Source organism: Monodon monoceros, unplaced genomic scaffold, assembly GCF_005190385.1.
Source record: "Monodon monoceros isolate NGI ecotype Baffin Bay Population unplaced genomic scaffold, NGI_Narwhal_1 Super_Scaffold_1, whole genome shotgun sequence".
Taxonomy (NCBI): Eukaryota; Metazoa; Chordata; class Mammalia; order Artiodactyla; family Monodontidae; genus Monodon; species Monodon monoceros.
The window spans coordinates 16518295-16531006 of record NW_021703765.1 but is presented as its reverse complement, the minus strand read 5'-3'; the positions used below and the strand labels follow the sequence as shown (position 1 = coordinate 16531006).

Sequence of the window (12712 nt, the reverse complement as noted above, 5' to 3'; positions counted from 1 at the left end):
GGAGCTATGAATATTTGTGAATTGACAGATATGCTTCCGTGCAAACTAAATTACCCTTTTTGTCTCCAGTAAGCACCCAGATCTTAATGTCAGCTTTTGCAAGTTTTGAAATGGTTTCTGGGACTCCATCTTGTAGCTTGTCTTCAATAGCTGTTGCTCCCAATAGCTGAAATATACATTAAAAGAAAGGAATTAGCAAATAAGCCAAAAATGTTCTTAATTGCAGTTTGCCAAACTGTAAAAAGGACTAAATACACCCCAGTTGGTGCTCTATTGGGGCCAGTGGCCAGCATTAACTGGGAAGGCTGTCGTGTGTCATACTCATCAAAAACTAAAACAGCCGAACATTTTTTCTTAAAGTAATTCACCAAGACAAAATGTAAGTACAAATCAAAGACAATAAAAAGATACTTTCATTGTGTGTATACTACTTTACACGGACACAAGCCAATTTCTCTTGCTAAAAGTCAATACTAACTATTCACTGAACATTTCCTTTTAATATAAACACTAAAAGCAGTAAGTCTTAAATGTCTCTTTAACAAATGGTATATTTTCTCATTTCAAGATCTTGCAAAATATAAATCATCTCAGTAATTCTCACAATGTAATAAGTATATGCGGGCTTGTTACTGTATACAAATCACAGTGAACTTTAATAAGTGATATAAAAATAACAGAATCAGAATCTCATCGTGTTTTCTGTCATTTGGTTTCCCCCAATGGCAACTCCTATTTTGCTTGCTGAACAAAAGAAATTCAGGTGACCTAGATCCACTGTACCAATTTCAAATACTGAAGTTGGAATTCTCTTTCAAGCATGAGATCAAAACTGTAATAAAACTTAATAAAATTTCCAATTCTGTTCGGAATATCAAGGAGAAAGTTACAAAGGTTAAAAACTCACAATTAAGTCTTTTTCAATCTCCTCATATACTTTATCCAGAGCTTCATCCCGGTTGGTTGAGGCTATACTTGCAGCCATAAACTTTTTATTCCATTCCTCAAATTCTTTTTCTTCAATTTCCTTATAGCAAAGGCACAGGGTTCTAAGAGTCTCACCTGCAAAGATCTGTTTAATTTAAAAGACAATCCATTCACCCAAAGAATAGTTAATTTTATGTAATTCAAGATCAAGTTTGAAACCTTACTTTGAAATAATACAATAAGAGAATTTTAAAAGACTGTGAAAGATGGATTCTGTACACATACATTCCATAGAGGAGATTAAACAAATACTTTATTTTTCTAAGTATTCTCAATATCTTAGGAATATATTCGTCATTCCAAAATTAGTTCAAGGGAAAAGCATATCTTTCTTCTAAATCAAGTCATGAGAATTTAAAAAACCCTTTTTCTCTTAACGAAGAAAATAACAGACCAAGGAAGCTGCCTTGGGGTATAATGATTTTGTAAACCAGACCTGACACCTTTATAATTTGTTTCTACAAACTGTTACAAGTCCAATCAACTATGAACTCTCAACCAAGTGTTATTCCCTCAAACCAATTCTGAAATACATGAGTCACTGTTAAAGCTGAGATAAAACATTTTAATGAAAGAGTCTGGAAGATTTAATCATGGTGAACAGATTTAAGCCAATTTAAATAGCTTAAATATGAACCAGTAAAAATGTTCCATTACTTCACAATCACATCTTGTCTAGCCCAAAATGGCAGAACTGCTTCACCCAACTGAGGGTCTGTTGTCAAAGACTCTGCAAGGTTCTGCATGTATCTGATTAGACTGCCCTTGTTCATCTCCTCATGAGAAATTATCCAGTGTAACTGCTTCAGTAACATATATAACCTTAAAATGTGACCCCACTTACTAAACATCATATTCATCAGGCTTCTTTCTGAAGGACCTTTGGCCCCCAAACTCTGACCCGTCAAGTGAAGGGAAGAAAAAAAACCCTTTATTAAGCACCTACTAAGTGCTAGGGGCTGTGCAAGATGGTTTTCATCCAAGAGGCTTTGCACCAACCCTCCACGGTAGGAATTATCCCCTTCCTCTTCCACACAGGCAATTAATGATTCATCTGAGACATCAACCATTTCCCCCCAGAGGGCACAAAACAAGTAAAGAGGCAGAACTGGGACACCAGATCTGACAGATATGCGACATACTTCATTGCCATCATTATATATAAGCAAAACAATATAAGGGTTGGTAGGCGATTCTAAAAGAGAAATTTCCAGAAGCATTCTGAATAATTGCAGTATCACTGGACCAAGTACATAGTCCCCTAAAATAGCAAGTTTGAAGTAATGAAGACCAAAGTGATTCTCTAACAAAGGTATCAGAACTTGATTATCCAGTGCACTGCTTTGTCGTGCCCTATCATACGTGAATGCTCTCTTTCCTTCACTGTACACTAGGACGTTGGAAGTCTTGGAGACTACAGCACAGGATGGTTATGTAGCTTGCTCGAGTTCACCAGAAGAAAGACCAGTCTTTCTCCTGGATCAGTCCTGTAGATACTGCTGACCTGGATGCTGGGAAGAGGTAGCAAGGTCATTTCCTAGGAAGTCGGCGTCAGGGACAGAACACATTCCTACTTTGGTGCTCTTTCCACTCAACTACACCAAGACAATAGAAAGGTCAACGGTTAACACAGAGCTTTCATTCCAGCTTAAGGGATAGTACCAGAAAATAAGTTTGGAATCTGTGGCATAAAGAGTGGAAGTGAGACTTACATCCAGGGCATCCTGTGTCTCTTGTTTCATAGGATTCATTCGATGTAACCGTTCATAAATTACAGTGTCAGCACCTTTACAATAAAGCCTGATATTGCCTTCTAGGGTTCTTACTAGTAGCAAGGGAAGGAAAAGCAAATAAAAAAGTTAGTGTTTGATTTCTTAAAAGTACATGCATAAAGTTAATTTGAAGTGTTACAGTGCTAAACATTCATAATTAGTTTAAAATCAGCAATGTACTGAGAAAAATGTTGCTCTCAACAACGTTGGTAAGCCACTGTCTACATAGAATGTAATAGTGAAATAAATATGAAAAGATTCCTTCAGTCAGCTCAGTTTTCCATAGCCTTGCTTATTCTTTCAGCAAATATTCACTGACTCCCTACTATGTGCTAGCTTCTTCCATAGAGCCTTTTTTGTCCATGCCAGCCAGTGGGAATCTTTCTTACCTATAAACCCGCAACACTTAACTGCCTTTAATACTGGGACCAAAACACGCTCCTTGTGACCATTTTCTTGGCTTTTTTGATCTCTGCAGTAATTTAATTGTATTACGTGTCTCATCAGTAACTAGATTTTAAGTTCTCTAAGGTAGATGCCAGGCATGATAATCAGCCCAGATCAGTGCTGGGTACGCAGAAAGCACTCAGTAAAATGAGCCTCATCAGAGTTCAGGAGGCAGTTAAACCTATATATCCTTTTGGTTAAAAAGTCAATCTCATGGTGGAAAAGCTTATAGGTATCACTTAACCCAGTGATCCAACTGATGTGACCAGCAGTCACACGCCTTCTGGTGTGATACGCTGGGAAAGACACGGCACCGATCTACGTACCCTTCCTGCCAACAGTGCGTCATCTGAATCTAATTATGAGGGAACGTTAGACAAACCCAAACTGAGGGACCCTCGACAAAATAACAGGCCTGGGCTTTTCAAAAATGTCAGCATATGAAAGATCAAAAACAGGTTGTGGAACTCTTCTAGAATAAAGGAGACTAGAGTAACAATCACGGAACGCAATGTGGAATATTAGGTGGGGTCCTGAATCAGAAAGAGAATTCCTGGTAAAATTCGAAAACGTTCTGTACAGATAATAATACTGTAATGTTAAATTTTCTGAGTCCGATCAGTGTACTGTATATAAAAATAGGTGAAGGTTCCCGATCTTAGGGAATACCTACTTAAGTATTTGGGGGAAAGGGGCATGAGATCTGCAACCGACTCTCAAATGGCTGAGAAAACAAGAACTTGTAAATGATAATGACAAAGAATTTGTGACCAGTGCTAACAATGGTGGATATGGAAGAAAATACAGGAGTTCTTTCAAGTGTTCTTGCAATTTTTCTGTAAGTTTGAAATTATTTCAAAATATGAACTTAAGACATTTCAGTATTATGAAGTGATCACGGTCTCCACTTGGCTGCCTGGGCTGGAGGTATGATTTTGATTCCTAAGCACAGCCTCGCTTTTCTCAGAGCTCCTCTCCTGCTACACTCTCCCTTCCCTGGTGTCCCTCAAGCCTCCAGCAGAAGTGCTCAGAGTGACTCACGATATAAAAGCTCATGTGGGTCTACCACCCACGGTGCTGCCACCCAGATTCCACAGCTGGCAGCCCACATCTTTGAAGATACACCAACATCTGCAAGATTCAGATCTACTGCATTTGTCCCTTCGAGTGATGGACATGGTGTAGAATGAAGAAAGAAGACACTAGTTTGGACAAGCCTGCGGAAATCCTCCGGGAGCCAAGGGGTTCATTCACTGCCTATTTTATCCTGGTGTCGCTAAATAAAATGTGTGAAAGGCAGCATCTCAATGAGCCATTCACAGACATACCCTGAGGGGAGACCTACCAATTATAGACATTCGTTTCCGGTCACTGTTGAAGTCTAAAATGGCGAGAACACTGTAGGTCCTCTCAGTGCCCAACTCACTGATGGTGATCGTGTTCTGGGTCCTGGTGAGGAAGACAAAACCGAAGTTCCTGGCGGCGCTTACCAGAGCACCTTCGTCAGGAGAGGCCGCCTGGTAGTTGAGCTGACCTAGCAAGCGAGGCAGGAGAGAAAACGAGAAAAGCTGAGCTCACCAAGGGTTCACCAGTGCAGTTCACGTGCTGGGTGAGGATGTATGGTTACCCCTCGGTACCCGCAGGGGACTGATTCCAGGAGCACCCGCAGGTGCTCCAAATTCTATGGATGCTCTAGTCCCTTACAAAATGGCAGACTACAGCAGATACAGCTGGTGTTCCGCATCTGCAGGCACAGAGGACCAACGGTACTGCAAAGCCCAAATCAGCCTCAAGAAAACAAGTCACTGATTTTTAAGGAGTATGCCAACATTAATTTTAAAGTTTTTAAAAGGTAAACTTTTATTTCTAATCATAAACAGTGATATAAACGAGAAGTAAAAAAAAAAAGAAGAAAAATCTGGCCAAGAATAGGGGGAAAAAAATCTCATAATCCCACCATCTAGAGGAAAAACAACACTATTGACATTCTGTTATCATTTCTTCCAGTCCTTTTGGAAATGCCCATTTCTGTAATAGTTTCCATCATGCTAAATATACATTTACATCCTGATTATTTTAACATTGTATTTTGAGCATGTTATCATAGCTTTAAAAAAGTCTTTCTATGTATTATTTTAAAGGAATGTAACCTGTGAATGTAACATGTGACCATTTTCCTATTACAGGCACTTAGTTCCTTCCCCCGATTTTTTTACTCTAAAAAATAACATTGTGAACTTCCCTGGTGGTGCAGTGGTTGGGAATCTGCCTGCCAATGCAAGGGACATGGGTTCGATCTCTGGTCCGGGAAGATCCCACATGCCACGGAGCAACTAAGCCCGCGTGCCACAACTACTGAGTCTGCGTGCCGCAACTGCTGAAGCCCGCGCACCTAGAGCCCGTGCTCCGCAACAAGAGAAGCCACCGCAATGAGAAGCCCGTGCACTGCTGCGAGGAGTGACCGCCGCTCACCACAACCAGAGAAAGCCCGCGTGCAGCAACCAAGACCCAACACAGCCATAAATAAATAAATAAACAAACAAAACTGCCTTCTCTCAAACCACTAAAAAAAAGTTTAAAAAATAATTAAAAAACACTGTAATAAGCATTTTGTATGTGTATAAAGGTTTTTCTGACTCTATTTTCTAAGGATAGCTTCCTAGTCATGAAAATACTGGGGTAAAGAATATTGATAATTTTTAAACCTGTTGGCATATATTTTACTCACTTCTTTTCTAAAAGGGTTGTACCAGGTTATCTTCCCTCTAGAAGAGTGTGCTTTCTTCAACTTAGCTATATTCTCATAATTTAAAAAAGTCTCAAAATGTATCAATCTGTTCAATATCTTGATATTTGAAAGTTATATAATGGGAAACTGCCTTTATTTTACAACTACATTGCAACAATAGGAGTAAATCTCCCAATGTTGAGTGGAGAAGCCAGACACCGAGTACATACCACATAATTCCATTTACACGAACGGCAAAACAGACAAAGCTAACCCACACTGTTCGAAGTCAGGACAGTAGTCACCCCTGGAGGGGCAATGACTGAAAGGGAACATAAAAGGGATGTCTAGGGGATGGAAAATGTTCTGTTTGTAAAAATCTTGGGTACTCACGACAAGGGAGTATTCAACCTGTGAAAACGAGCTATATGCTTGTCTCTGTACACATGTTGTACCTCAGTAAAAAGTTAAAAGGAAAAAAAAAAGCTCCGCCTATCCAAGAGTTTCTATTTTTCTACTCTTAGTTCTTCCATCTTAAAGTAGAATGAAAAGTATTTCTATAGTCAGATGAATTTCCACAGGAAAAGGCATTTCGTTTTCCACCATGGTATGATCAGGATGCACCCATAGATGGATGGGCAGTTCTTTACCCCGTCCATCTATGGGGAGGGGGCGGATGCCCCAGGGTGCACAGCTGTAGGTAGAGAGAGCTAAACGCCCCGTCCCTACCCTACTCCCTTCACATACATGCGCAGGTGGTTCACTCTAAATCAATATTAATCACTCCCAAATAGTAATTAAAGATGACAGGTTGGTCTCTCTCCATCTGTTCACCCAGAAAGTCATACACCAGAAGTTATGAATGTACTTGCTAAATCCAGCCATTCTACAAACACACACACATGCCAGAGGGTAAAATATTTAACCACAGCTAAACAAGCAGCAGTGAGAACACAGTCCCCTCCCTTCAGCAAGTTTCGCTGGCAGGGATATATTGCATCATACTGAAGGCAAACTTATTTCCAACAGAAAAAAAAAAGGAACAAAATGATAAAAGGTGGCAAAGTTCCCATGAGTAAGAAAATCATATCTGGAGAGAACACTGATATTTTTATCATTAAAAGAAAATCCTTCCATTTTGTTCTAGTAATGCAATCACAGAATTGCAGACTAATAGAGACAGGAGGAACTTCAGAGACCTGGTCCAAACTCCAACTTTATGTTTGCAGGAGGAAACCTGGACTAAAAATTAACCTCCTGAAACCTCTTCTGAAGAAAACTCTATTTACCACACGCTCAGACACAACCAAAGAGACTTTCTTTTCTTTTACAGACTAATTTGTGGGTCACAGAACTGATGCAAATAAAATAGATGCTGAAACAACAAACCCCACCTCTCATTATCCTGATTCCATAGCTTCCTCTGGCTGATAATCTTCTAGTCACCAGTCTTGAAACAAGTTACGTCTCAGATTGACTATCCCCCCCCACCCCCGCCATTTGTTACTTTCTCATCCTTCCCAAAGACTCCACGCTAACCCAGGTCCTCAGTTTCCTCACCCATCTCGTGTGTCCTGGCTCCAAACTCCTAAAACTCAGGTCTCTAATCATAATCTCATGGTTCATCCCAACTTAAAGGGCTTCAGGCAAAGAAACTGCCTCCAAGCCTTTCGAACTCTTCTCTCCCATGGCCTCTGCAGGAGGCAGGAGGCTACAATGGCCCCAAGGTGCGTCTCCCCACCCTGTGTACACATACACTTTCTCCCAGTGACTCAAGCAAACTCTAACCAAGGTACTGCTGGGAAGGGATTTTATTGATATAATTCAGGTCCAGATCGGGGTTGACCTTAAGATAAGGAGATTATCTGGGTGTTCCCAACCTAACTGGGTCAGTCCTCAAAAGGGACGGGGCTCTTCCTGGAGAGAGAGATTTGAAGCATGAAAGGGGTTTGATGGAAGGGAGATTCTCCACTGCTGGTTTGAAGACAGGGGGAACCATGTGGCAAGGAAGGAGGGAGGCCCTGGGAGCAGAAAGCAGCCCCAGCTGACAGCCAGCAAGGAAATGGAGACCTTAGTCCTACAACCACAGAGAACTGAATCCTGCTCTCAGCTTGCAAGAGGATGCTGATCTCCAGTTGACAACGTGGCCTGACCTTGATTCTAGGGAGATTCTTAGCAGAGAACCCAGTCACGCCATGTGCCCAGACTTCTGACCTAAAGAACTGTGAGCTAATGAATGGGTGATTTAAGCCACTGGCTTGTGGTGATCCACTACAGAGCAACAGAAAACCAATGCAGCTTCTCCACACTCAGCCTCCACGTGCCCTACAAGTACTCAACACTTGGGCCACACAAACCTTCTGCTGAGCATAAGTGAAAAGATTCTCACCTCTCACTGTTGATGTTATGCATAATAAAAGATGAGCCAATCTCTACTCTTCTTGTAAAAGAGGGAAAAGGAGAGTGCAAGAGCAGAGGCACACCAGCATGGTGGAGTGGAAGGACTCAGCTAAAATGGGTCCTAATGTGCTGTCTGAGATCAGGGAGGTCTTGGTGCTTCTGGTCTGAATTTCCTCATCTATAACATTTGGAGGAGTTACTCCCAAGGTCCCTTCCAATGGACCCCTTCAAGGTGCTTTTATGTATCAAAGCCAAAATCATTTTTTCTTTTATCTCCAATAGCTTCTGCACATTTAGTTTTTATGCCTATTTCTCCTCTGGAGATTTCATCCACTACATGTGAAGCCTCAGCATCAGAAAACAGAAAAGGACATTCGTTTGTATGCTGGGCTGATTAAAGCGGAGAATGCATATGACAAAAGGGCGCCTTTTGCTCTCTCCAGAATGCACATGTGTATCTATATAATGTATCATTGTGTCCATAGGTGACAAAATACCTAGCTTTCATTAATACTCGACAAATTTGCTCTAACAAAGCTAGCACAAGCTGCATTTAAGAATGCTGCAGACTTGGAAACAACCTAAATGTCCATCGACAGATGAATAGAAGATGTGGTATAGATACACAATGGAATATTACTCAGCCATAAAAAAACAATGAAATAATGCCATTTGCAGCAACATGGATGGACCCAGAGATTGTCATACTGAGTGAAGTCAGAAAGAGAAAGACAAATACCATATGATATCACTTACCTGTGGAATCTAAAATATGACACAAATGAACTTAAACAGAAACTGACTCACAAACAGAGAGAACAGACTTGTGGTTGCTGAGGGAGAGGGAGGGTGGGGGAGGAATGCAGTGAGAGTTTGGGATTAGCAGATGCAAACTACTGTATAGAATGGATAAACAACAAGGTCCTACTCTATAGCATAGGAAACTGTATTTAATATCCTATGATAAACCATAATGGAAAATAATACAAAAAAGAATGTACCTACATGTATGACTGAATCACTTTGCTGTACAGCAGAAATTAACACAACACTGTAAATCAACTATACTTCAATTTTTTTTAAAAAGGTTAATTTTAAAAAAATAGAATTGTTCAGAGGAATCTACAAGTCAACTTGCTTGTTCCCATGCAAATACACATGAATTATGTTCCTTCAAAAGAAAAAGGCAACTTCAGGAGGCCTAGGCTTTTGGCTGCTACTATTTCAAACCCCAAACATATCTGAATGTAAAATATAAGTTCTCTCTGAAATTATTTTGTAGTAAAGACTGTCCAAGTTTAAAGTCCACTTATCCAGATAAGGTGTGACTCTTCATAAATATTAAGTATTCAGATAGCGAGAAGATTTTGATTCTTCTGTTATAATGCAAGAGTCAATCATTTTTTTTTACTGATAAGATTTCAATTCCAAAGTGATAAACACATCTGGAGCTAGAACTGTGAAGGAGATGTATATTTCCGGAGGCTAGGAGCCTGTTTCATGGGTTGCTGGCTCGTATACCATGTAGTGGAAGGGGCCCACAGACAGTCATCGTTTGGGTGGAGATTCGACAAACTTGTCACGCACACAACTCTTTTTTTATTTTTCCTTTGGACAGTAATATTTGTTATTATAGGAAATATGTATACACCTTGTTATATTTATACTTTGAATTAATTTAGTGATAATTTGCAATATGCTATGTGGATTCAGACTGCAATCATTTGAAACTTTACGTGATATACCATCATAATTCATATGATCCTGTGATTCTAAAGTTTAAATCTCACCAGGTTGAGATGGGAATTTTCAGAAGTCATTTACTTTGAGGGTATTTGGGTTCTCTGAAATACGTGACAGGATCCCTGGGAGAAGGACTTTAAGACAGTTGCACTGCTATCCATTCACTTCTTTTCCCCAGAAGGGGTTAAAAAAAAAAAAAAGGACTCAGGCAACCTGGTCTAACTGTTTTGTCAGCTAGCCCTCTGGGTAAACAGACCAATCATATTTTTTAGGAAGAAGAAACCTTATATCAGAAATGCCTTTTGCAGGATATCTCTGGCAAAGAATTACCTATGGGAAATAGAACCCAGGATCTAGAAGGCAAGGCTCCCTGGAGTATGCCATGTAAGCCATGCACTTCTCTGGGGTATAAAATATCATAATTGAAACCTAACTGAAACACCTCTAGTTCATACAACTCTTTATATATTCGAGTCCCAAGCACGAGTTCCCCGTAAACTAAAAAAACTGGTCCCCAGTGTCCGAGATGCGAGAGCCACACTCACCGTCGAGCCTGTCCACCATGACCGTGTGGCACACCGCCAGCAGGAAGAAGAACTGTCGCACTTCCGGCTCCTTCCCCGACTGGATTTGCTCGATGAGATAATGGTCATAAAATACAAGCTTCCCATCGGAATACGTATTCCAGCTAAAATCCACTGGCTGAAAGCAGCAGAGGAGGAAAAGTCGGTGTGATTTAAAAGAAACAACTTGGGCTTCACAAATGACAGGAACTTTTCTCTGAAGCCGTGTCTTCATGCAAGCATCACCTTAGGATTTTAACACGTTCTGAAGTGTCAAGAGGCTCACATCTGTCTTAACACAGCCTGTTGTGAGTTGCATTGTGTCCACTCAAAAAGATATGTTGTCCTAACCTCTGGTACCTGGGAATAGGACCTTCTTTGGAAATAAGGTCTTGGTAGATGTAATCAAAATTAGGGTATACTGGATTGGGGGGGCCCTAATCCAATGACTGGTATCTTTATAAAAGGAGGGAAATCTGGACACAGACACAGGCAGACTTCTGAGTGCTGAGTCCACAAGCCAAGGAATGTCAAGGATTGCAGGCAACCACCAGAACCTAGGAAAAGGCAAGCAAGGATTCTGCCCTAGAGCCTCCGGAGGGAGAGTGGCCCTGCTGACACCTTAATTTCAAACTTTTAGCCTCCAGAGCTGTGAGGGAATACATTATTGTTGCTCTAAGCCCCCCATTTTATGGTGGTTTGTTACAGCCCAGGAAACTCATACACAACCCAAGAGGTTTCCTAAGTGAAAGGACTCACCTCTATTTTGCTATGACTGTTCTGAGAAGCATCCCGATGGTCTCCTGTGAACAAACAGGACAAAACAAATTGAGTCAACGGGTCTCAAAGCCTGTTTCTGGACAGCCCTCGAGTTAAGAATGGTTTTTCAAGAGTTTTAAAAAACAAACAAAGCATAACAAAGAAGATATTTGATACCGACCATATGTGGCCGGCAAAGGCTAAAATATTTCCTATCTGGCTCTTTACAGAAAAAGTGTGCTGGTTTCTGGTCTAGAGGTTCAAATACTGGCAAATTGTGTCCGTCTACACTGCCATCTCCTCTGGGGCCAGAATCACGTCCTAGGAAGTGCTTTACCCCCGCCCTCCCCCAGCTCAGAAGGAACCACCGCCCACGCAGAGGAGAACCCCTTCCTCAAGCCCTCAGCATCCCACCTTCCTCACTGATGTTCTGGGAAAGTACCATACACAGCACAAAGTTTCCTCCAAGTGGAAAGCATATGATGTTATGCTTACAGCTTTTAAAAGAATTATATCGTTTTTCTTTAAAAGTTAGAGCACCCTATTTGAATACAGCATTAGCCTTGAATCTATAGCACATTTCAGAATATCAAATGGAAATCAATTTTTAAAATATAATTGTAGAGAAATACACGTTAACATACAATTTACCACCTCAACTATTTTTTTTTAATTTGGTGGTACGCGGGCCTCTCACTGCTGTGGCCTCTCCCGTTGCGGAGCACAGGCTCCGGACGCGCAGGCTCAGCGGCCATGGCTCACGGGCCCAGCCACTCCGCGGCATGTGAGATCTTCCCGGACCGGGGCACGAACCCATGTCCCCTGCACCAGCAGGCAGACTCCCAACCACTGCGCCACCAGGGAAGCCCCATCTCAACTATTTTTGAGTGAACAGTTCAGCCGCACTAAGTCCAATCACACAGCTGTGCGGCCATCAACACCATCCATCTCCATGGCTCTTTCGTCTGGTAAAATTGAAACTCTGTGCTCACTAAACACTGACTCCTCATTCCCTTCTCTCCTCAGCCCCTGGCAACCACCATTCTATTCTCTGTCTCTATGAATTTGACTCCTCCAAGTACCTCAAGTAAGTGGAATCATACAATATGTGTCCTTCTGTGCCTGGCTTATTTCACTTAGCAGAATGACCTCAAGGTTCATCCATGTCGTAGCAAGTTTCAGAATCGCCTTCATTTTTAAGGCTGAATAAAATCCCATTGTGTGTATATACCACATTTTCCTTATCCATTCATCCACTGATGGACACTTAGGTTCCTTCTAAACCTTCACCACTGTGAATAATGCTGCTACGA

At 41.2% G+C, this 12712-nt stretch overlaps 1 protein-coding gene across 3 annotated transcripts in view; it reads right to left on the bottom strand.

Moving 5' to 3' along the window:
- ATP8B1 (ATPase phospholipid transporting 8B1) overlaps nt 1-12712 on the bottom strand; it is a 111795-nt gene that overhangs the window by 14341 nt on the left and 84742 nt on the right. For all 3 annotated transcript variants that reach the window (XM_029218929.1, XM_029218937.1, XM_029218946.1), the window contains 6 exons: nt 11400-11443; nt 10623-10779; nt 4552-4740; nt 2700-2812; nt 908-1072; nt 55-166 (listed from right to left, as the gene is read on the bottom strand). In XM_029218929.1, coding sequence (XP_029074762.1) covers nt 55-166; nt 908-1072; nt 2700-2812; nt 4552-4740; nt 10623-10779; nt 11400-11443 — 780 coding nt within the window. The remainder of the gene's footprint in view (nt 1-54; nt 167-907; nt 1073-2699; nt 2813-4551; nt 4741-10622; nt 10780-11399; nt 11444-12712) is intronic.